General features: G+C 42.7%; 1 protein-coding gene across 2 annotated transcripts in view; it reads right to left on the reverse strand.

The window, feature by feature from the left end:
• The window catches only part of ARHGAP24 (Rho GTPase activating protein 24), a 923,793-nt gene extending 898,813 nt beyond the window's left edge, over positions 1-24,980 (reverse strand). The window contains exons 1-2 of one of the 2 annotated variants that reach the window (XM_075861028.1): positions 24,567-24,980; positions 23,256-23,432 (exon numbers count right to left, since the gene is read on the reverse strand). In XM_075861028.1, the coding sequence (XP_075717143.1) occupies positions 23,256-23,340 (85 nt within the window). In that variant the 5' untranslated portion in view covers positions 23,341-23,432; positions 24,567-24,980. Of the gene's footprint in view, positions 1-23,255; positions 23,504-24,566 lie in introns of those variants that run through there. The other variant, XM_075861020.1, reaches the window with a different exon arrangement.
• Positions 24,981-25,822: the final 842 nt, after the last annotated feature.

Here is a 25,822-nt window from a genome sequence, read left to right on the forward strand (position 1 = left end):
CGACAAACAAACAAACAACATAAAGCATCACATGCTGTATTTAATAAAACATACAAAAAAATTGTCCCCTTCTAATATTATCTTTAATTCGCATAACCAATTTACTCCCAGGCACTCTACACTCCACCCTATTCCATCTCATGGGATGTAATATAAAAAAAAGTAGCAATGCTATTGGCAGTTAAAGTGGACCTGTTACCTGCCCTGACATTTCTGTTTTAATAAACAATTGTATTCCCCATGAAATAACAATTCTGGAGCATCTTTTCTTAGGACTCTATGATGTATTGTTCCTCTGTTATTTATTTTACAAATGTATGAATGAATTTACAATTGGGTGTTACAGTTGGGGGTGTGTCTGTAATCAGACTAACAATATCCAATCACTGCCGATAGAGTAAGAATGTGCAGGGACACGCCCCATTGACAAGGGTAATGGTAATTCCCAGTTGTCAATTTATTAAAAAAAAATCTAGGAGGATTAACAGAGGAATGGCACAACAATATGTTCCAGTTATTTCTTGAGGAATACATGTATTTACTAAAAAAAAAAATACGTCAGGAGATGTGACAGGTCCTCGGTAAATAAGTTGTCCACAGGAAAAAGTGTCACTTTTGTCTATGGGATATGTCTGAAATTGCAATTCATCCCCATTCACTGCAATACCTGCACACAGGGACGCAATCAGGAATTTATGGGCCTCATACAGCTAAAGCATCCCCCCTCGCCACCCCGTCCGTCCCCCCCGTCCCCCACATTACCGATTTTCCTTCTTGTACCCCATGGCGCTTTTTCCCTGTTCATGAAAACGAATGGCAGATGTTTAAATCCATTTTTTCCCATTATTTTTATCTAAATGTAACATAAAAAGGAGTTTCATACTTTTATCTTAGTAATACGTATGTCAGACATTTAGATATTGTTATTTTTGTCCAAAAAAGTATATCTGAAATATGTGAAATATATGAAATGGGCTAATAGCGAACAACTATTTTATAGGCTATCCATAAGATGTCAAAAGTCTGAAAGGTGGGTTCTGACCGCTGGGTGCGCCACTGATTCTGAGGACAGGGGAACCTCATAGAGAAAGAGCACTCTCACCAGGCTGTTTCCATCTGTTGAATGTTCACGCATGCTCAGCCACTTTCCGCCAAGACCCCTATTCTCAGGATCGTTGGTCAGGCTCCACTATTCAGGTGGTATTACCAAGGGACAAAGCGTTCTGATCGGCTTTTCTTGGAAAGCTGAGGTAACGGTGTACGGACTTAATAGAAAGTCTAAGAGCCCATACATCAACTTCTCGGCTTTCCCGAAAAAAGCTGATCAGAAATTAAGCGGCTCAGCGCTCACACGAGCGCTTCTGCTGCTTCGTTTTATCGGTGGGGGTCTCAGTGCTCAGACCCCCACCAATCAAAACTTTTGACATTTCTCTATAACATGTCAGAAGTTTCCTAAAAGTTTATTACCCTTTAATTAAATGAACTTGACCCCTTTGACTGATGCTTTTTCATTTGAATGTAAGTTTATGCAATGTAGACAATTTCTTCACAAAATTTGCTTTGCATATTTTTTTTTTGCATAACTACATTTAATTAATTGTAATGAAGAGTCTGTTTCAGGAGTAATACAAAACAAATGTATTCATGTACTTATCTAGCTTACTAATGATCAGTCATTTAGCGCTAAACATTTTGGTTACATAAGCTTCACATAAAGATATAGAACAGTTCTGTAAGATATTATGTGGTTTCTCAGCATACTTGCAATAAATTATGTTACATGTGGCATATCAGCTAGTGTTGAAAGCAGCTTTAACCTTTTTAACCCCTTAAGGACACGTCCTATTTTAGGACCAAACAATTTTCTTTCGATTTTTTTTTTATCACCACATTTCTAGATGATATTATAATTTTCACTGGTATTATAAGAATTATCTTTTATTTAGTATGCAAATGCTCATTCATCGGCTGATCGCATCTTTGATGCAGCACAAAATATAATCGTTGTCGGCAGCACATCTTCCTGTGTAATCAGGGAGATTTGCTGCCTACATGATGCAAATGCATGGGGACGAGCGATAGTAGTAACGATAGTTCGTCTCGTCCCCATACTGTACAATCATTGCTCCGTTTAAAGGGAGCAACGAGCGACAATCAACAAGCTGTATTGTTGATTGGCGCTCGTTTTAAAAGTGGCAAACAGGGGCAATATATGATATATGGTTGTGATTAATGCAATACAAACAACTGCCAGGACTTATTAAGGTTAGGTAGCGGCGGTGGGACGCTCTTTTGAGAGTAATACTGAGATCCAGGCCGCACTAAAGGGACAGTAATAGGAGGAGCACACATCAATCGCATACCTCCCGACATTCAAGAATCACAAAGAGGGACAACTGATGCGGCGCACGCAGAGCGTCGCGCCAATTTGTCTTCTTTTAAGCCATGCCTCTAATCTCGCCTAATCCCCGCCCATACACACCCGATTCAGCCCACACAGTATCATACTCCCATAGTGCCTCCCACACCATATAATACCAAATAGCTGCCACCACACAGTATAATGCCCCCATAAATTATAAAGCCAACACAGATGCCCCCATACAGTATAATGCCCAAATTCCCCCATACAGCATAATGTCCCCTTAGCTTCCCCTAGTGCCAGTGCCCTTGCAGATAGTGACACAGTGCCCATGTATATAGTGCCCATGTACCTAGCGCCACAGTGTCCCCTGTAGATAGTGCCCCTATATAGTGCAACAATATCCATGTAAATAGTGCCACACCCCCATGAAGGTAGCGTCAGTCCCCCCTGTAGATAGCGCCTTTGGGACTCCCTCTAGGAGCGAAATCCCCAATCAGAGCGTAGGCCTGGGATACCGCTCCTAGAGGGAAGCCCTGATGTCACTGTCCATATATGGACAGTGACGTCAGTGGCTACTCCTATAGCGGAATCCCCATTGCCGACTCTGGCCGGGGATTCCACTCCAGGAGGAGCCACTGATGTCCATGTCCATACATAGACCGTGACCTCAGGGGTTTCCTCTAGGAGCGGAATCCCTGGCCAAATCATTGGCAATGGGAATTCCGCTCAAGGAGTAGACACTAATTCTGAAGCAGGGAAACATTAGCTCCCTGCTTCAGAATTAATTTAGAGCGGAGGATCAGAGGGAGCTCCTCCGCTCACCGAGGACTCCCCAGGCACAGCGCTACTGTAAGCGCTGTGCACAACGGTACTGTCCATATATGGACAGTGACGTCAGTGGCTACTCCTTAAGCGGAATCCCCATTGCCGACTCGTTGGTTCTGCTCCAAGAGTAGCACTGACGTCACTGTCCACATATGGACAGTAACATCAAGGGCTTCCCCGAGCACAGCGCTTACAGTAGCACTGTGCCTGCGGAGTCCACAGCGAGCGGAGGAGCTCCCTCTGCTCCTCCGCTCTGAACTGATTCTGAAGCAGGGAGCTGATGGTTCCCTGCTTCAGAATTAGTTTGACAGCGGGCCATACTCCCGGCTGCCCGGGACAGCGGGACACCGCCCGGGACAGCGGGACACCGCCCGGAATCCGGGACTGTCCCACTGAATCCGGGACGGTTGGGAGGTATGCAATCGACTGTTATGGTGCACTGGTAGTAATAATTAAAAAGTCAAAAGTCAAGTGTTACCTGCACCTAACCATACCCATAATTTTGGGATCATTGAATGTTGTTAGCGTTGCTGTCACAGGCAGATACATTTTCAAATATGTATGTGTGTATATATATATATATATATATATATATATATATATATATATATTCTTACAATGTAAATACCCCATTCATCGGAGATCGGATGAATGAACAATTTTAGACTAAATAAATTTACTACTTTGTTTATTTTTTATGCGCATACTAAATAAAAGATAAATCTTATAATACTAATGGATATCCTTTTCCAGTGATATTTGACTAGTCACGGGTTACGTAAACCAAGTCTGTATAGGTAAATAACCAGTGAGAATCACATTAATAGAGCCATAACTTTTTAATTTTCTCGTAAGGGTTCTTGATTTTTTTGCAGGGCAGGTTGGATTTTTTAATCCCACAACTTTAGGGTGCATATTTTTATTAAAGAGGTATTCCCATTTCGGAAATTTATGGCATATCCATAGTCTATGGCATAATTGCCCAATTGATGCGTGTCCCACACCTATCTCTAGAATGGAGTCCCGTGACCCCTGTCCTACCTTCTGCTGCTGTCAATGGTCCCTAATACTGTCTGACGAGGTGGCCGGGTTGTCCAGAAATAGCCACATTATTTTTGTAATTCTCATATATGAATAAGAGTTACGGAAATAGCGTAGCGCAGTGAGCTCTGCTGTTTCCGGAACTCCTATTCACTTCAATGGGAGTTACAGAATCCGCGTAGCTCAGCTGTTTCCGCCGTACTCCTGTGGATATGCCATAAATGTCCATGATGGGAATACCAGTTTGACTTAAATGTTTTATTTTTTTAGGGATTTTTTTAATCTGTGTGCCTTGCGGTAAAGAGGACGTTAACATTATTATACAAGCTGTTATAATTATGGCCATGAAAAATATTTATAGTCTTTTTATTTGTTTTAGTACCTTTGCACAATTAAGGCATGTTTTATGGATAAAAGTTCATTTTTGTGTCGCTAAATTTCAAGAGTAATAACAGTTTTATACGTTCAAATGAGCTAAGGGGTTAAAGCTAAAAGACAGTTGGAAGGCTATGTTGTGTATGGTTTTAATCACCTACTATTATCATCCTAAAATATTGAATGAGGACCTACCAGAAGAAAATGTAGAAATGGCTTTATAATGCAAAAAAGGTAGAGATATGATCACTTGATTTTACCGGCTCAAAGTCTGTGTTGTAAAACTGCCATGTTCTAAAAACAACATGTTGCCCTCCAATTCAAGTCAAGGGCTGTATTATCATGAAGACCATGTGTTTCTCCAAATGATCACACGCACACACACACACACACACACACACACACACACACACACACACACACACATATATATCTGGCAATATTCAAGCCAGTTAGGATTCGAATATGTTGTATTTTATCATTTCAATCCATACAAGGTCTCCATTACAACACTGCACCTGAGAGGAAACATAGGGAAACATAGAGCCATATCAAAGTCTGTGGAGATCCCTGGGTAAAAGTGGGTGCCCCCTATGTTTTGTCTGGAGAGAATGGATTTTAGCTCAGGAAGAAAAACAGATAAAAATTTGTACATCTACAGTATATCACAAAAAAAGCACAATCACAATAGTCTTTCATATGCTACCCTAAAGCTCCCAAATAAGTATTCGTTCACATCTGCGTCAGGGTCCTGTTCTGACGTTCCATCTGAGTTTTCCGTCAGGACGGGACCCTGACTGAAACAAACGGAAACCACAGGTTTCCGTTTGCATCACCATTGATTTTAATGGTGACGGATCCGGTGCCAATAGTTTCCGTTTGTCTCAGTTGTGCAAGGGTTCCATGATTTTGACAGAATCATTAGCATAGTCCACTAACTTGTCCCATGGGATAGCACAGGATAAGTTCTAGCATCAGATTTCCTCCAGAATTTCTGTAGAATGCCGGAGGGAATCATAACCAAATCACAAGGGGCCTTAGCGGTCTCTAAATAATTCCATTATGCCGGACCCTGAGGAAAGTGATGAGGTCCCACATGGCAAACCAGATGGTATAGCATGCTATGGTTTATTAGAATATGTATTTGAAATCATCTGACTAGTCTTTTATTTCATTATTGGTCAAACAAAATGATGGACATACCCACATCCATCCATATCTCCCTATATGCTAATTTGCTTAGTTAGCCAACAGGGTGTGAATTACTCTCAAGCTGCCTCATGCTGATTGGTCTGCATCAGAGGCAGGAAAGCTAGCTCCACCCCGTTGGCTAACTACAGTTAATTAGCATATAGGGATCTGACACAGCAGTGGGTCATATCTCTGGAATGGGGATATCTAGGGGGAAACAACTGTGCTGGAATTAGGAAGACAGTGCTATTCAGATCAGTCAACCAGTTCAACTTATATGACCTTGTAACAGTTCCTCTTTAAGCTGAGATCCTGGAATGGAGTGGGACATTTCGTTTTTCCTACAACAAATTAATATACAATGCCTCTCAAACGCAATTCTTCAAATTAAGTTCTGTGCAGACACTGAGCAATCCGAGAATGCTGGGAGCTTTCAGCTCTGAAGCCTGTAATTGTAATTGTATTACAGTTTATAATATAGGCCGTATTTAAGGATCAATGCAGATAAGTAAAGCAATGCATTTTCAAAGTTACTCAACTGTTCATATAGGCTGATTCCTTATGCAAACTGCTATAATGATGTCTGATATCGGGACTGCTATTACAGTAACTGATAGATTTGAATAAATTCTTGCCCTTATATATATGGACCCAAAAGTGGTATCCGTCCTTTGTGGGGTCTGCAGTGTATGTATTATATATCCCCCGCATATATTCAGGAGTAATTAGCTTGTACATTGCCAACACAGAATTTATCCATGCCCTGGTTATGAACTTGGATGTTTCCAATTGAGAATAGAAAATAATACAAATAATAGGCACCTTCAGTTCAATAACTCTTGGCAAGCTGGCATCCTGCTCCACAAACTATACAAAAGTACATCTTTCCAGAACACTAGTATGTGTGGGTGTTCATGTAACCTTCTGAATAAGGCATCTAGAATTTACCCGCATATGTAAAACTAAACAGCCTTTCCAGGATATAATACATGTAGCTAAGAGAATGGAATCTTTATAACTTTGTCCAATCTGATATAAAAAAAAAAAATAGAACATCTAGCCATATTCTCTGTCAGGGAAGGAATAGTTTCCCTTGATTGAGCAAGTGCTTACAAAATTTCCCCCAAGGAGCTTTGTAGTAACTGTTTATAATAGGAGATGAACAAATATGACAAAAAAAACAAACTCTGCAGATCTAGTAGGAAGTCTTTGTTTCAAATCATCTAAAGTCCAATTTTTCCAAACAGCAGAGTTTGTATAGGGCTGAGTTTGTTATACAGTGTAGTAGATGCTTGGTGACTTTAAGTCCTTATGCTTTTACCCCTTAATGACTAGGCCAATTTTGTTTTTTTTTCATTTTCGTTTTTTCCTCCCTGCTTTCCAAAAGCCATAAAAAAAATAATAATTTTCGTCAACATAACTGTATAAGAGCTTGGTTTTGCGGGACAAGTAGTAGTTTTTCATGTCAGGATTTAATGTACATGTAATGTACTGGGAAACTGAAAAAACAAAATGGTCAACAATGGGAAGAAATGGGCAAGAAACAACAATTCCACCGTTGTTTTTTGGGTTTCGTTTTTATGGCATTCATTGTGCAGTTAAAACGACATGTCAACTTTATTCTACGAGTTGATACGATTACAGAAATACCAAATTAATATAGTTTTTTTTATGTTTTACCACTTTAAAAAAAAAAAACTATTTGTTAAAAATCACATTTATTTTGTGTCGCAACATTCTGAGAGCCAAAACGTTTTGATTTTTTTCGTCGATTGAGCAGTATGAGGGTTTATTTTTTGCAGAGTGAGCTGTAGTTTTTATTGGTACTATTTTGGCGTACATGTGACTTTTTGATCATTTTTTATTACATTTTTTGGGGAATTAAGGTTACAAAAAATAGCAATTCTGGTGTTTAATTTTTTTTTTCTTTACAGCATTCACTTGTTCGGGGGTCCCGGGTGTTGGACCGTGACCAATAAGATATTGAGAGCCTATGCTGAGGATAAGCCATACATGGTTAGGGACTGGTCAACCCCAGTCCTTTTGGCAGGGCTTAAATAGGAGCACAAAGATGGCAGACCTGGGGGTCTTCATTAGGCGCCCAGGCTGCCATGTTAACCATTGTCACCCCACGATGACGTCACGGGGGAAGACGATGGGCTGTCGGATGCTGCCCCCTCATTCTAACGCCTTAGATGCCACGGTTGCTTTTGACCGCGGCATCTTAGGGGTTAAACGGGCGGAATCAAAGTGATCCTTGATTCCGACCATTTCAGTGATGTGTCAGCTGTAACATACAGTCGACACGTGCTCAGTATGAAGCACACTCAGTCTGTGAGCGTGTACCATACTTTCGATTAACGCTTGTCATCTACATTTATGTGACAATGTGTTAAGGTGTTAATAAGACAGCTCTTCTAGATGATTGTGGACAGGTAATATGTGTTGCTATTTTGCTATTTCTGTGTTTCTTCCCACGTAATATGTTGTTCTTTATATAGGGATTGACTTTAGTTAGTAATCTAAAGAGAAAAGTCAGAACCATTTTGCATTAAAACTTTTAACCTTTCAAACTGTGTTTTGATGAAATTTCAGTTTATTTAATGTATATTTTATGAAAAATACATTTTAAAATTAACCATTTACAAGTTTCTTCTCCTAAAGTTTTAATGTGATTTACCATAAACTGCAAGATCCTATTCTCTTACATTGTGTCTGATATTTGATGGAGATTTAATGAGCTTACTGCACACAGATTTATTATTGAGTTCAATGGGAGCTATATAAATATATATGCATCATTTTTCCCTATAGTGGTGACTGCAAACAGCCAGAATATTGATATCTAACTCTGTGGCAGAGATTTGTGAAATTTATTTAACGGATTACTTATAATTATTAATCCTTATAATCAGTATATATTAGGGAATTACATAAAAACATATTTTTTTTTCGTTTTGTCCTGTAGTTATTTGTATTCTTGTTCTTTGAAACTACAGTACCTTAAAGGGGTTTTCCACTATAGGTCAACTGATGAACTATCCCCCAGATAGGTCATCGGTATATGATCGTTGCGTGTCCGACACCCGGACCCCGCACCGATGAAGCTGTTCCGGCTGCCTGTGGGCACCGGATGCCATTGCACACTATGCAGTGTATGGAGCCGGAAGCAGTGTGCTCCGTACATTGCATCGCGGCTGTGCTGCAGAATTGCTGCTCTGCTCCTATTCACTTATATAATAGTTCCTCCTCCAGTACTTAACGAAACATTTTCTTAAGCAATATAAAATATTGTACAATAGTTTCATGTTTGCTATTTTAACATTAGAAAACTCAGGACCGTTATCATTTCAAAAGCTCACTATTGCCAAATATAAAAGGAAAAGTTTAAAATCAGCAAACACACAATAGTACTAGTTATGCCAGTACCTGTACACAACTTGTAGACGTCTATAGAATGAATGCAAAGCACAGAAATTTACCAAGCAAAACAAGTAATGGCTTAAAGCAAAACATAGTTCTTTCACATAGATGTGTTGCCTGATGTAGAGAGATTGTTAAAGAAGCAGTTGGGTCTCTTTTTGTTATTCATTTTTTTGTGGGTTACTGTTCAGCAAATGTTCCAAAATAAAGTGCACCCAGTCACAGCACAAAGGCGTTTTTTTCCCCCTACAAAAACTATGAAATTACTCATTGTAAGCAGGAAAGCAAAGCATTATAATCACAAAGGCAAAGTTGCCAGCAGAGTTAACAAGGCAGGAGTTGTGATAACTAATCAGTTTTTTATGAATAGGAGAAAAGTTGTCATAATAACTTACTCAAGCAGACACAAAGTTAACTTTTACATGCTACTATTTTCTGTAGATATGTGAGAGTAAGGAGAATGAGCAATGATTTGAACCTGTTATAAAAACATAAAATCTGAATTCTAATTGGTTGCAATGCTTGACTCCTCCAAGTAATATCCGCACTAGTTTTCATATGAAGCCTACTTTATGAAAGCATAGCAAATATTATAGTGCTTGCATGACTGCCATGCAAAGCTGGAACAATAATGGTCTTCATTTAACACAATTGTCTTACAGAAAAACTGCATTTTTCTAGGACTTTTAGGTTAAAGAGTAACTGTACTTTCCAAAAACTGTTGATTTGACCTTCTACGTGTAATGCCCGCGGTCACTAACGGCAGCCGCAGGCCTCTGGATCAAGTCTTGTCGCGGTTAAGGGGGAATAATCTCTACACCAAACTCGAAAATTGCATATTTGAAAATAAATCTTTGCCCTTTCTGGTCTATATAATCTCAGATCGTGAACTCCAGATAGATCCGGAGAAAGTGAAGTACGTCTTAGAGTGGCCACGTCCTCAAGGTCTCCGTGCCATACAGAGATTTCTTTGGTTTGCAAATTTCTACTGTAAATTCATCCCAAAATTCTAATTTTGTACTGCTCCAATCTCAGCTCCCACCAAGAAAGGAGTTAACGCTAAGGTCTGGACCTCTGAGGCAAAGTCAGCATTCACCGACCTCAAGAGGACCTTCACTTCACCTTCCGTTCTTCACCATCCTGATGTGTCTCAGCAGTTCTCATTGGAGGTTGACGCTTCTTCCATTGGTGCTGGAGCACTTCTCTTTCAAAGAAACTCGAAGGATAAGGCAGTATCTTGTGGCTTCTTCTCTAAACTCTTCTCTCCTGCAGAACGCAACTACTCTATTGGGGACTGTGGGTTACTGGCCGTCAAATTAGCCCCAGAAGAGTGGAGGCACCTACTAGAGGGGGCTGCTCATCCTATTATTATTTACACCGATCACAAGAATCTCACTTACTTACAGTCTGTACAATGACTGAACCATCGTCAAGCCCAATGGTCACTGTTCTTTGCCAGATTCCAGTTCCTACTTCACTTCCGTCCTATTGATAAAATATTAAGGCCAATGCCTTGTCTCGATCGTTAGAAACAGATGACTCAGAGGAGGACCCTCAACATATAAATGATCCTTCTAGGATTATTTCTGCTAACCCTCTGCAGATTAGAAACATTCCCCCTGTAAACATTTTTGTTCATCCTGCTGACAGAAAAACAATCCTTATCTGGGGTCATAATTCCAAGTTGGCTGGGCACTCTGGTGTCCGTAAGACTCAGGACTTTGCTTCTCATCACTACTGGTGGCCCATTCTGCCTAAAGATGTTGTGGACTATGTCTCTTCTTGTACCCACTGGGGCCAAAACAAGGCTACCAATTCCAGGCCTACTGGTTTTCTCCAATCTCTGCCTGTTCTCGATGGTCCCTGGCAACACATTTTCATGGGTTTTAACACCAACCTTCCTCCTAATGCTGGATGTACCTGTCACGGTCACAGGGTATGTGGACCCACTGACAAGGTCACAGTCTATACGAAAGTCTATAGTAGTTAGTAACACTTGGGTACCTGAACTAGTCCAGATAGTGGCTGTGGCTTCAGCACGGATGGAGGTCGGTGCAGCAGGTAGCACCAGACGTGGCGGGCAGTATCCGATGTGGCTGAAGACACTGGACCTGGCAGAAGACACTGGATGTGGCAGAAGACACTGGATGTGGCACTGACAGCAGGTGCAGTAGACACAACTTTGACACTAGTAGGCACAGGAACAAGAACAGCACGGGATACAGGAACAGGTAACAGGGCACGGGTAACGACTGGAACGGGAAACACTAAGGGACCATTTGCAAGACAGACTTGGGATAACTAACAACGCTCAGGCAAGGATCAGAAGGGCTGGGGCCTTCTTATAGACCAGGAAATCATGTGGTGGATGATGATGATTGTTTTACAGGTGCGCGCGCTGGCCCTTTAAGAGCAGACCGGAGCGGAAGTGAGCGCTGCTATCTCCTAGGAAGGAGATGGGGACCAGCGTTCACGGATCCATGGCTGCGGGCGTCGGGAGGTGAGTAATACTGCGGGAGCGTTACACTGTCCGAAGGGCATCACTAGGTATTCATAGTGCCCATCATGGGTGTTAAATGCAGTTTTCCATTCGTCAGCCCGGCGAATCCGGATTAGGTTATAAGCCCCCCGCAGGTATAGCTTTTAAAAAATGTTGGCTCCTTGTATGCGATCAAACAGCTTGGATATAAGTGGTAACGGGTATTTGTTCTTGACCGTTATCTGGTTGAGACCACGGTAGTCAATGCAGGGTCGAAGAGATCCATCTCTCTTCTTAACAAAGAAGAAGCCGGGGAGGAAGATTTTCGTATGAAACCCCTCTCCAAATTCTCCTTGATATAGGCTGACATAGATAAAGTCTCTGTCAAGGAGAGAGGATATACCCATTCACGGGGAAGAGAAGCATTTGGAACCAGTTCAATGGGACAGTCATAATTCCGATGTGGAGGCAACGTCTCAGCCTCTCGCTTGCAGAAGACATCCGGAAAACTGGCATACTGAGATGGTAGACCGGAGAGTGACTGAGGCAGAGGGGGCATAACAGGACGGACTTGTGACAGGCAATGGCTATGGCATCTGGAACCCCAATGAAGAACCTCTCCGGAACTAAAGTCAAGAACCGGGGCGTGCAGGCGAAGCCATGGCAGACCCAGTAGGATAGGATTGATAGCCTTAGGTAGTATAAGGAAGGCGATCTGCTCCGAGTGAAGAGCTCCGACTCGTAGTGTCAACGGCTCCGTGATGAACACAATTGGATCGAACAATGGCAGACCATTCACAGAAGCAACAGCCAGGGGTCTCTCCAGAAGAACTGTGGGTAGATGTAGACGTTCCACTAGATCCTGCTGAATGAAATTAGCAGCTGCTCCAGAGTCAAGATAGGCGGAGGAGGGATGTGACGTCTCTCCGGAGATGATGGCCACAGGAATCGACAATTTGGGAGAGGTTTTAACGTTTGGAGACGTTCCACCTAGAGTTGCCTCTCCAACCAACCCTAGGTACTGGAGTTTCCCGGTTTCTGTGGGCATTGGCGCACAAAATTACCCTTAAGGCCATAATACATACATAGTCCAGAGGAGCATCTGCGCTGCTTCTCCTGTTCAGACAACCGGACTCTGTCTACCTGCATGGGTTCTTCAGGTAGTGCAGTAGGGGAAGGCCATAGTGGTCTCTGGACCAAGGGTGCTGGTCTTTGGACCCGGCTCTCCTGTCGATCCTCTTGAGTGCGCTCCCGAATTCTCATATCAACCCGAGTGGCTAACAGGATGAGGGTATCCAAGGTAGAAGGAAGGTCGCAGGCTGCCAATTCATCCTTGATGTGAGAGGACAGTCCCTGCCAGAAGGTCGCCACCAGTGCCTCATTGTTCCATGCCAGCTCGGCTGCCACGGTACGGAAGGAGATAGCATACTCCCCTACTGTGGAACCCTGGGTCGACCCAGTTCCTCGAACACGGCACGAAAGGACTGCAGGTACAAGGCTAGGTCCGAGGATACAGGTCCTTGTTGCTCCAAGATTGGGTTCGCCCATGCGAGGGCCTTGCCAGCAAGAAGGGAGATGATAAAGGCTACCTTGGCCTCCTCGGAGGGGAAGAGATGAGCCCATAGCCTAAAATGAACCGTGCATTGATTAATAAATCCTCTACATGCTCTGGGATCACCGTCGTAGTAAGGAGGAAGAGGCAGAGGAACTGTGGATCCGGAACAAACAGGAGGAGCAACGGGCAGTGGCACAGCAACAGCCTCAGGGGGAAGAACCGGAGGTGGAACAGTGAGTAGATCCAGACGGACCAAGATAGAATTCATAGCCTCAAGGAGTTGATCCTGACGTGTACGTAGGTCATGCATCTCCGTCTGTATCTTCTGGACTGCGGTCTTGGGCTGGCCAGCGGATTCCATGGCCTGAGCGTACTGTCACGTCACAGGGTATGTGGACCCACTAGGCCGCTCCGCCGTAGCAGAGAGGCAGCTTACCAGGTCACAGTCTATACGAAAGTCTATAGTAGTTAGTAACACTTGGGTACCTGAACTAGTCTAGACAGTGGCTGTGGCTACAGGAGGTCGGTGCAGCAGGTTGCGCCAGACGTGGCGGGCAGTATCCGATGTGGCAGAAGACACTGTACGTGGCAGAAGACACTGGACGTGGCAACGACAGCAGGTGCAGTAGACACGACTCCGACACTAATAGGCACAGGAACAAGAACAGCACGGGATACAGGAATAGCTAACAGGGCACGGGTAACGACTGGAATGGGAAACACTAAGGGACCATTTGCAAGACAGACTTGGGATATTTAACAACGCTCAGGCAAGGATCAGAAGGGTTGGGTCCTTCTTATAGACCAGGAAATCATATGGTAGATGATGATGATTGTTTTACAGGTGTGCACGCTGGCCCTTTAAGAGCGGGCACGAGCGTGTGCGCGCACCCTACGGGACACAGCAGACCGGTGCGTAAGTCAGCGCTGGCATCTCCTAGGAAGGAGATGGGGACCAACGTTCACGGATCCATGGCTGTGGGCGTCGGGAAGTGAGTAAACCCGACGGCCCGTGGCCATGGATGCTACAGTACCATTGTCTGGGTCGTGGTGGATCGTTTTTCTAAGATGACGCATTTCGTCCCTCTGTCTGGCCTCCCCTCAGCTCCTCGTTTGGCAAGTTTATTTACTCAACATATCTTTCGGCTGCACGGACTACCCCTCCATATTTTGTTTGATTGGGGTGAACAATTTACGTCTAAATTCTGGAGAGCCCTGCGTAGACTTTTGAATGTGAAATTGGACTTTACATCTGATTATCACCCACAATTTAACAGCCAAGTTGAAAGGACTAATCAAGTACTAGAAAATGACCTTCGTCATTTTATATCTGTTCAACGTGACAATTAGGTGTATCTTCTTCCATGGGCCGAATTCTCCTACAATAATCACATGAGTGAGTCTACTGCTTCTTCTCCATTCTATATTGTTTACAGCCAACATTCACGTGTTCCTCTGCCTGTACCGGCTACATCTCAAGTGCCTGCAGCCAATTCTTCTTTCAAAAGCTTTTTTCACATCTGGCAGCAAATCAAGTCTGCGATCCTGCAGGCAGTGGATCGCATGAAGAAATATGCCGATAGGAAGAGAAGAATTCCTCCCCAATTTCTTTCCGATGTCAAAGTCAGGTTGTCTTCAAAAAATATTTGTCTGAAAATCCCCTCCTACAATTTTGCTTTCAGATTTCTTGGTCCCTTTGAGATTCTACAACAAATCAACCCTGTGTCTTATCAGCTACGGGTTTCCCATACTCTCAAGATTCCCAACTCATTCCATGAGTCCCTCCTGAAGTCTGTGGTCCTGAACCGATAAAGTCAATCTCCTGGTTCTGCAATTTCTCCCAGTAGTGCTTCCGAAGTCTTCGAGGTAAAGGAGATCCTGGACTACAAGAAGGTAGATTGGAAGGGTTTTGGTCCTGAGGAGCGGTCTTGTGAGCCTGAAGATAATGTGGATGCCCCAGCTCTCATAAAAAAATTATTCCTATGCTCTGGACTTACGCCCCCGCTTCTCAAGCGGGGTACTGTTTATGCCCGTCTCTGGATCCTGGTGGGCGTATCCTCCCACTGAGACACCGGCACACACTGCTCTCTCCTCCTGGTGTTGCCAGTAGGGTGCGGACCAGGAAATTTAGCCCTAGCCAATCCCAGCATACCGGGGACTTTAAAAGGGACCCTTCCCACTACCACTTTGCCTGAGTAATATTTTGTTTTTCCAGTGTTTGGCATGCAAATTGTTCTGTATCCTGTATCCCTTATCCATTATCTGTGTCCATTGTCCGAGACAACTTCTGTGTTCAAGTCGAGTATGCGAGACAATTTCCGATAGTCCAGCACCAGCCTGCTTCTGATTATCCGGCACAAGCTAGCAACCCAGGTAACTTTCTCCCTAGTGACTGTCATTGACATTTTGTTTGATCAGCTGCTACTCCGCTATGGCGAGGCGGCTCAGTGGATGTTGGCGGCCCATATCTGTGACACTACATAAGCCATCTTTGCCATTCTGCACCTTAGTTTCAGCAATGGTGGGGTCTCAGCACCCAGATTTCCCCCCCCCCCCCCTGATCAAAGCTTCAGATAGGTCACTATGACATATCAAGTTTTTGGAAAGTACAGTTACTCTTGAAATGAAACTTTTACTTTGGCACATACAAGGGGAATATAAAATCCACATCATACAAAAAATTATTAACATAACATGTCATGTTAGATTCATTCCTTGAATACAATGTAATAAAGTCAATCAATCATCAATTTGAGTGCCCTTTTGAGTAAAACACAAAAATTCTTTATGAACAAAATGGTACAATGACACAAAGACGCAGACAAGGAAATAAAGGGGTAACATGGGATGGTGTGGTGACCAGTTTTCCCTATAAGTTTCGCTGCTGCGCACCTTCCACAGTCCACACACTCAATAAAGTTAAAAGCCTGCGCACTGTCACGGGCTGTGGGCGGATGCAGTGGCGTTGCTAGCACCGGAGGGGGCTCCAGTGCTAGCGACAGCCACATTCACTTGTATGTGTGTCACATCAACACGCTGGTCTGCGCATGCATCCCGCCCAAGAGGCTGTGTAGCGCTCCGTCCGTCGCGGGAGCGGGGCAAGGTGAGTAGAATATTTTTATTTGAAGGGGGCAATATATATTTGAAGGTGTAGTAATATACAGGCGGGGGATTGCTGTGTGGTAATATACAGGGGGGATTCATGCGTAGCACTATATACAAAGGGAGAGGGGGGCTGTGTAGCACTATATACAGGGGGAGAGGGGATTGCTTTGTGGCAGTATATACAAGGGGAGGGGGATTGCTGTGTGGCAGTATATAAGAGGGGAGGGGGGATTGCTGTGCAGCAGTATATACAAGGGGAGGGGAGATTGCTGTTTGGCAGTATATACAAGGGGAGGGGGATTGCTGTGTGGCAGTATATACAAGGGGAGGGGGATTGCTGTGTGGCAGTATATACAAGGGGAGGGGGGATTGCTGTTTAGTATTATCTACAGGGGGCTGCATGGAGCTATCTACAGGGGGGTCTGTATGTGGAGCTTTCTACAGGGGGCTGTGTGTGGCGCTATCTACAGGGGGTCTGTGTGTGGCACTATCTACAGAAGGGGGTGTGTGGCGCTATCTACAGGGAGGGGGTGTGTTGTTATCAACAGGGGGTCAGTGTGGTATATCCATGGGGACAGTGGTGTAATGAAAGATTCTTTCATTGATGCCTATAATTGGTGTTGTCTATTTTACTAGTGTACTTGTAATATAGTATTTAAAAAGTAATTAAAACTAATTTAAAATAAGTTTTCTTATTCTCTTATTTAGTCGCTATATTAGTGTTTACTGGGGTATTACTTTTGGTCATCAGATTGCCCACCATTGATGGAGACTTGACCTGCTCCCTAACTGCCCCGCTCAGGAGCTGTCAAGACTTAGAGGGAACATTGGTGGTGACACGACCGTTTCCTTCACTTCAAGATGCAAATCCTGTCCAATGTCTTAGGGTATCTTTGATGGCTAGGTAGGAAGACTTACCCCTAGCCAGATATAGAATTGGGTAAAAGAGTGAAAGGTAGTCCATGGGAACCATAGTGAGCAAAGGTCTGAGTACATGTCAATTTCTCATGCTATCATGTGCTCCATACGCATAATTCTATGTAATTCCTCAGCCCAATGGATTCGAGTTGCAGCTCTATCAGATTTCCAGAATAATAATCCAACTCTGAGAATCTCATTGCAAACACTTATCTTTATTAGAGAATTTTTTTACATAAAAATATTAATTTAAAGGAACCTATTGTTAGTAATTACCTAGTGTTTAAATCAAGTTTTACTGTTAAATAATATATTTTGAAATGTTTGGTGCTTTTTTTTTTTCGTTTCTTAACACTTCTTGTTCTGTAGAGATAACTTCTCAACAGTCATCTCGTTATCATCACAGGCAAGATTACAATGAAATATATCTAACACAGGATCCACCATTCATAAGAGGCTGACCCTTCCTGTTCTGTAGAGATCACTTCTCAGCTGTCATCTCATTATCGTCACAGGCAGGATTACAATGATAGGTAACACCTCTCTACAGATAACACAGGATCCACCATTCATAATAGACTGACCCTTCCTGTTCTGTAGAGATCACTTCTCAGCTGTCATCTCATTATCATCACAGGCAGGATTACAATGATAGGTAACACCTCTCTATTGATAACACAGGATCCACCATTCATAATAGACTGACACTTCCTGTTCTGTAGAGATCACTTCTCAGCTGTCATCTCATTATCGTCACAGGCAGGATTACAATGAAATATATATATAACACAGTTCCACCTTTCATGATAGACTGACACTTCCTGTTCTATAGAGATCATTTCTCAGCTGTCATCTCATTATCATTACAGGCAGGTTTACAATGAAAAGTAATATCTCTATATAGATAACACAGGATCCGCAATTAACAATAGGTGATGGACATCTCCCCTCCTATCCATTCCTGCAAAATTACATCTGTACTGGTCACAGAGCATGGTTACAACACTCCTATAAAAGTCATTTAGTAATTTTCCAAGGCTTTTATGTCCATGTGGCTGCTGTAAAGCAAATCTGTAGAACTCCTGTTACAACTCAGAGCAGCAGCTCAGACAAGATAGCTGCCTCCATAATCATGTAAAGAAAATAGAATAAGAAAATCTACAATCAGAAAATAAAAACAGACTAGAAAAAAAAAGAACACGTGTCACTATCTGGTTTTAATTAGTAGCAAATAATAGGTGATACATTCGCTTTGATTAAAGACAATGGGGTCGATTTTAGGCCTCATGCCCACTTCAGTGTTTTTCTTCAGGGTGCTAGCCGTTTTTCTGATGGCTAGCACCCTGACCCATTCATTTCAATGGGGCCATGTACACTTCAGTTTTTTTGACGGTCCCGTTGCTCCGTTCCGATCCAAAGTAGAGCATGTCCTACTTTGGTCCGAGATTCCGTGACCGTGAGGCCCATGCAAGTCAATAGGGCCGTCAAAAAAACTGAAGGCACACGAAAGGCATCCGTGTGCCGTCCGTGTGTGACTGAGCCATTGCATAGCAACGGCCGGGCGGGCAGAAATACATTACAGAAATATTACACTAATCGGCAGCCACTTGTCTCTATCTGACGAAGCCGGTCTCAGGCGAAACACACGTCGAGGCGTTCTGCCCTTGTGCCACATCTCATCACGTCCTGTCTCCCTACCATGTCTCTAAGTATGCTTAGACATCCTTACCATTCGTTTTTGCTGCTCTTGCCGTCATTGTGTCTATTTACTTATATAGGTTTCACCATATACCTTAATTTATTGTTCTATACACACTATGCAGCTGTTTTAGTGCTATTTGGCTTGGCATTTCCTATTTGTACATACATTACTTTCTACCATAATTTTTTTGTATGGGGTTTATTGCATACAGGACGTTACATGTTGAGATGGGTTAGGTCTGTTAACCTCTTGGTATATTTATTGATATACCTGTTGCTGCTGCTCTCCATGTGACCATTTGTATTTTTATTATATTCTATGTGATACCGTGTATTGTTTACTAATAAAGTTATATTCTTTTACAATACGTGGCCGGTATTTGTGCTATACCATTTATTGGGGTGTTCTGTCCCCTTGCTCTTGTGCTTTTAGGTTTTTGCTACCAGTTGTTGGGGATCCCCTGTTTCTTTCTCTTTTGAGGCTGTTTTGTAGGTTTACTATTGTCTCTATCAATCACTGATAGAGAAAAGAGGCTGCTGATTAAAATAAAATAAAAAGCAGTTCATACGTACCCAGTCGTTGTTTTGGTGACGAGTCCCTTTCTTCCTCCAGTCCGACCTTCCTTTCTGACGCGGCAGCCTGTGATTGGCTGTACAGGCGGTCACGTGGGATGAAGCGTCATCCCTGGAGGCCGGCCTTCTGACGTCATCCTGACGTGCGTGACCGCCACTACAGCCTGCGATTGGCTGCAGCAGTGACATGGATGAAACGTCGTCCCTAGAGGCCGGACAGAAGGAAAGTAAGTATGAACTTATTTTTTATTTTTTTCATTTCATTAAAATTGTATTTTCCGAGCGCCGAGCATGGTACTGTCCAGGGTGCTGAAAGAGTTACCGCCGATCAGAGCAGACCATTAACTCTTTCAGCACCCTGGACAGTACTATGCTCGGCGCACGGAAACACGGAGTGCACACGGGAGGGCACACGGCCGCTAAAACGGGCACACGGATCCATCAAAAACGGCCGTGAAAACGGTGTCGGAAGTGGCTGTTTTACACTGGCCAATTATCAGGCAAACGAGCATTAAAAGAACGTTCCCCATAATTGCTCTGTGTAAAAAGGGCAGTGATCAGCAGACGAACGAGCAGACGCTCGTTTATCAGCTGATCATATCGTCTTAAATGTGCAAAATATTATCATTGCCAGCAGCACATCTCCCATGAGACGTGGATACAAATGTATGGGGACGAGCTATAAGAGTAACGAGTGCTTGTCCCCATACTAGCTCCTTGTGAAAGGAGCAAACGAGCGCCGAGCGGTCTCGTTAATCGGCACTCGTTGCACAGGCCAAAATTGGCCGGTGTAAAAGTACCTTTATGCGGATCCTAAGCCAAATTTATCATAGTGGTGCATACTGTATGATAAATTTGGTGCATCTTGCGAGACATTATAGACACTTTTCTCTTTCTTATACCCCTTTTTTGGTTGGCTTAATTTATGCCGTTTTTTTGCCCTGTATGAAGGAAACCCTAGCTACAACTCACAGTACTACTTACAGTACTACCAATTAAACACCATTTAATTTTTAACTCTAAAATTCAATTATGATTCAAGTCATAGCATACCTTTATAAGGGTCAAAACTCAGCTTTTCTGATACACAGCTTGAAAAACATTTGCACGGCATGTTCTGCTTGCCTGTATCTATCACTGCATACGGATTTAGGCGTCTGTGTGTAAGGCCCCATGCACACGATCGCAGTTTTCATCTGTAATTACAGATCAGGTAACTATGGATGAAATTGCAGACCCATTCATTTCTATAGGCCACGGACACCTTTTCGTATATTTACGAATATCTGTCCGGGTCGTAGAAATGATCCGCAAAATATAGAACATGTCCTATTCTTGTCTGCAATTAAGGCACGGACTCGGCCATAGAATTGTTTGGGCGCTTCCGCAATTGCGGACGGCTACGGATGTGCATCTGTATTTGCTGAGAAAAAAAACCCTTATGGTCATGTGCATGAGGCCTAACACCGGCCTTATGTGATTCCCATTGAACTCAGAGGCAGTTGTATAAATCTGTATGCATTGAGCCCCCTAATGGCAATTGCAGGTAAACAGAATTTTATTAATTAAAGAGGACATGTCAGTAGGTCATATAAGTTGAACTGGTTTACTGACCTGAATAGCACTGTCTCCTTGATTCTAGCGCTGTTTTTCTTTTTTTCCTTAACCCCCCCCCCCCCCCCCCCCCATTCCAGAGCTATGGCCCACTGTTGTGTTGGCTCCTTCTATGGTAATTTTCCGTAGATAGCCAACAGGGCATGAACTACACACATGCTGCCTCACACTGATTTGTCAGCATCAGAGAGAGGAAAGCTAGCTCCACCCTGTTGGCTAACCACAGCAAATTAGCATATAGGGAGCCGACATAACAGTGTGCCATATCCTTGAGACGGGGGGTACAGGAAAGAAAAAAGAACAGCACTGGAATCCGGGAGACAGCGTTATTCAGATCAGTTAACCAGTTCAACATATATGATCAAGTGACAGGTCCTCTTTAACTCTATAACAGTGTGAAGGTAAGCTGCAGGTGAAGTTAAGTGTCAGGCCCCATTTCAACCCAGTCCCCATAGCAGTGATGTGGCCCATAGACACCCCTGTTGTGGTCTGCCTCTCTGGTAAGCACATCACCATAGAGGAGGTTTGCATGAACCTTTTCCCTTGCACCTATTTGTTTATGAAATGATGCTTATGGATAAGTGTAAACCTGTGTAGCTTCACAACATCCATAGAGAAGAGGACTTGCGCAAACTTGGACTGTCTTCTCACTACATGGTCAACATAGCACATGCGGTCTCTATGCTGCATACTCCTCTCTATTAGCATGTAAAGCTATAGCAAGTTAATAACTTCAAGTATTGTGTCTATGAAGCTTATGGTGACACACACGTGTATTCTTTAGCACAAAAACCAGCATACTTTTCTAGCCATACACACATATCCTCCCCTATCCACCATTACAGCACAATATTAGCTAACGCCTGTTGTATCTTTACAGTTTAATATACTAAGTATCCACCACAAGTCGAAAAATGATAAACCATCATTAAAAACACAGATACACAACAGCCTAGCAAATCAAACATTTCTAGAATAGTGAAATAATGACATAGTTATATTTTCATCTAATGTCAAAGACAAGCTGAGCGTACGCTGCTTAACTTCTTTAAACAGTTACCATGGAAATACATTTTGCTGGATCTGATATCAGAGCATGAGGTAACGGCAGAAAACGGGTTTAGTTGTATTGACAATGAAAACACATCTGCGAAGAGTAACAAACAGCAAATTATACAATCTTCATTAATCTTGAAGAATTTACTACACAAACAGGCAAGTCAAGTCAGTATGTACGAAAAGGAGGGGCTGCAGCAAGAAAAAGGACCACTTATCTTTAATATGATTACTTTTATTCTCTATTATTATACTTTAGATTGCAAAAGTAGAATAAAAAATGATTATTGCATATACAAATACAGTTTGAATATTTAGAGTCGAAATAGAATAAGGCAAATCCATTAGTAAGACATAATACAGTCAATACACATAGTTTCTAGCTATCTATCTATCTATCTATCTATCTCATATCTATCTATCTATCTATCTATCTATCTATCTATCTATCTATCTCATATATTTCTATCTATCTATCTATCTATCTATCTATCTATCTATCTATCTATCTATCTATCTATCTATTCCTATATATAAATTCCACTACAAAAACAATGTTTAACCCTTCCATATGTGATTTCATGTCCCTTTAGTACAGCTGAAAATGAGCAAGGAAAGAATAAAAGAACATTCATAAACAGCATTAAATGAACCCTGTTTGCTGTAGCCAAAGAGCACTGTATTGTCATGCAAATATCCAAATGTTTCCTGCAGGAATATTGAAAATGACATCTATTTCTAAGCAAGACCACCGACTATAAATTATAAAATGGAATGATATTATAGATGAATTGCTCATCATTGGCCTACATGACACTGAGTGCGATTCTTCTAGCTGTCAAGACAACTGCAACAACTGCAATACACTCTCTTTACCCAGCAAGTCAAGTGTTAAAGGGTTATATAGTTAAGAGTAAGTGACAGCAAGTTTATCTTGTATGTCTAGCAATATGGTTATATACAAGCCTGAGAAGCGGTGGACTGCAATGACAAGTATTAAATAGAGCAATGTATCCTTGTAACAATGTACTTACTGATTCCTGTGTGTGTCTGGCTGAACGCTGTAGCCACCAGCCCCGGGAGCAGAGTTTCTCTTAACGCGGATGGAAGAGTCATCATATTTCACACATTTACCACACCAAGTAGAAATAATCGTAGAAAAGGAGAGTGTGTCAGACTAGAAAGTGTCGCCGGTGGTGAATAGACACACACTAGGGGAAAAAACACACTTCAGAAAGAGCGATCTGTTAACGGCTTCTTTATAATGAAATGAATATGTTGCTCTCCTTCCTCCGGCTCACATTGGATAAAGACATTCAGATATTTCAAAACCAACCAACCAGAGACCCCATATGCCTGAAATACGTCATTTACCTATTCAAGCATCTCACTAGGTAACAGTTTAAAACACAGAAAAAGAATTGCTCTGCCCCTTGAACGACACAATGTTCATAATCTTGACCATGTCGCAGTTTATTTAGTCAAGTTTGTCCATTTGCATTTCAATGACTTTAATGGGGACAATGAAACCAACCTGCAATGCTCTAATTAACATTACTATTAGCAGTTCTGGAGTGCGTCCTGTCACAAAAAAACTCATTCTATCCTAAAAATATGACAATTACATTTAATGAATCCATTATAGTCTAGTAAGTCTTATAAATGCTTAGAAATAAAGATGTAGCAGAGCTGAAATTGCCAGTACTCCGAGATAACTCATTCAATTAAGGTACTGCAGGTAAGGGCTCATGCACAAGACTGTATTACAGCTCCATTTGTACAGAGCCATAATAGAGCTGCTATAGTGGTCCATAAGACCACTTCCGTTTGCCTACAAAAGAAAAAACAATCACGGCATGTTCAATCAAACTCCATATGTACAGAGGTATTGTCCCCTAGAGATATTTCTTCTAGTGGAGAATAACTCAATACAAATGGAGTCCAATAGAGACTGTACTGCAGCACATGGAAGCTGTATGGCTCCATACTCTGAAGCCATACAGCCTTCGTGCTCTGCCGTACAGGCTCCATAGGGCACTGCCATTTCCATTAATGCAGCAACCACGAGGAAGAGCTTCCCAGGAGGATGGGAGCAGTAGTGAAGTGCACGGTGTATGGCCTGAGGTATCTGTAGGAATCTCTACCTCTCCTCCCTCGCTCCTTCTCGGGCTGGCACAGTGACAGGGGGGCTGCACTATGGATGATGGTGGTGATAGTCTTTTCCCCCGTAGCAACTCCCGTGATGGTGGTAGTAGTATGTGTGCGCCTGGCAAGGTGGTATGTGGGGTGCCCTTGATGTTATGCAGTGCAGGGACCAGACGACACAGGGGATTTGAATAACTCACGTTTACTGAAGAACTTTATACAGTCTTCCAAAATGGAGGCACTTTATCTTCTGTCCACTTCAACAGTTGAGGGGAAGAAGGGACCAGTGGGTGACCAATGAGGGTTTCAATTGTCCAGCTATATCTAGAAATCATTCACTTTTCCAGCAGCGTGTGTAATAAATGAACTCACTTTTCTCAGTGATGAGGGTTGTAGTTGAGTGACTTGATAGACACTTCTTATATTAATTGTGGCGTGCGGCAGAACCGGTAACAGCGCCAGCAGGAGTTCTGAGGCCCAATATTATATAGACTTCTCCTCAGAAACAGACAGACAGCGTTTCAGCTAAATAATACTTGCTGTGGTGATGATAGAGATGATATGCTGGTTACAATCTCCTTACTGTTCCTCCTCTTGCATTGGGCTGCAGGTGCTGAGACCTGTTGCCAGTTGAAAGGATTGTATTAATCTACTGTGTCAGAGCAGCTAGCAGACATGTCTGTCTCCTCACAGACACGACCCGACTCCTCTGTGTAGACTGTGAGACAGAGTCAGAGTGAGGCTCTCGGGCTGTAGCCAGGCTCCACCCCCTTTTCAAACAATGCTAGATGTACAATGCACCCTCTTGTGGCTCCCCACTGATACCTTCATCCTTCTCTTCAGCTGGTGAACAGCACACTGTGTGAAAAATAATAAAGACATGTAAAACACATACAATGCATGACATACAAATAACAGGGAACCAGAAGGGTATCTTCTGGGATGCTGCATACTCCCGGACTTAAGACAAGACGTCCTCGTCGTTTTCTTGGATATGAACAGCCTAAAAGATGTAAAAAGGGTTAACATGAAATGCAAACATCTTAATAACATTGTATTCCTGTATTCTTGACTCTCGAAGGGGGAATAGGGGCGAAGATTTCTTCTGTAACAGTTGGAAGATGAGGGGCAGAAGTCTCAAGTCAAGATGAGCGGCAGTGTCCAACAGTTTATGGCACTTAGGATATGAGGGGCTCTGGTACGTCAGAGTCTATGGGGATATTCCCTCTTGAACGTAACAAGGGTTGGTAGGCTTCGGCCTAACTTGGATAGGAATAAATGAAGAAATGAAGAAGGGGCTCTAGAACATAAGAGTCTTTCTTGTTCCCTACTTGCAATTATATTCAATCCCTATAGCGAACTGGTTTCACTCCTTTAGTGGTTCTCTCTGATCTCCTGACAGGTTCAGGTACAACAACAGCAGGTACATGATGTGATCTGTCCTCTGTGTGAGTTG

This window comes from Rhinoderma darwinii, chromosome 1 (assembly GCF_050947455.1).
Source record: "Rhinoderma darwinii isolate aRhiDar2 chromosome 1, aRhiDar2.hap1, whole genome shotgun sequence".
Taxonomy (NCBI): Eukaryota; Metazoa; Chordata; class Amphibia; order Anura; family Rhinodermatidae; genus Rhinoderma; species Rhinoderma darwinii.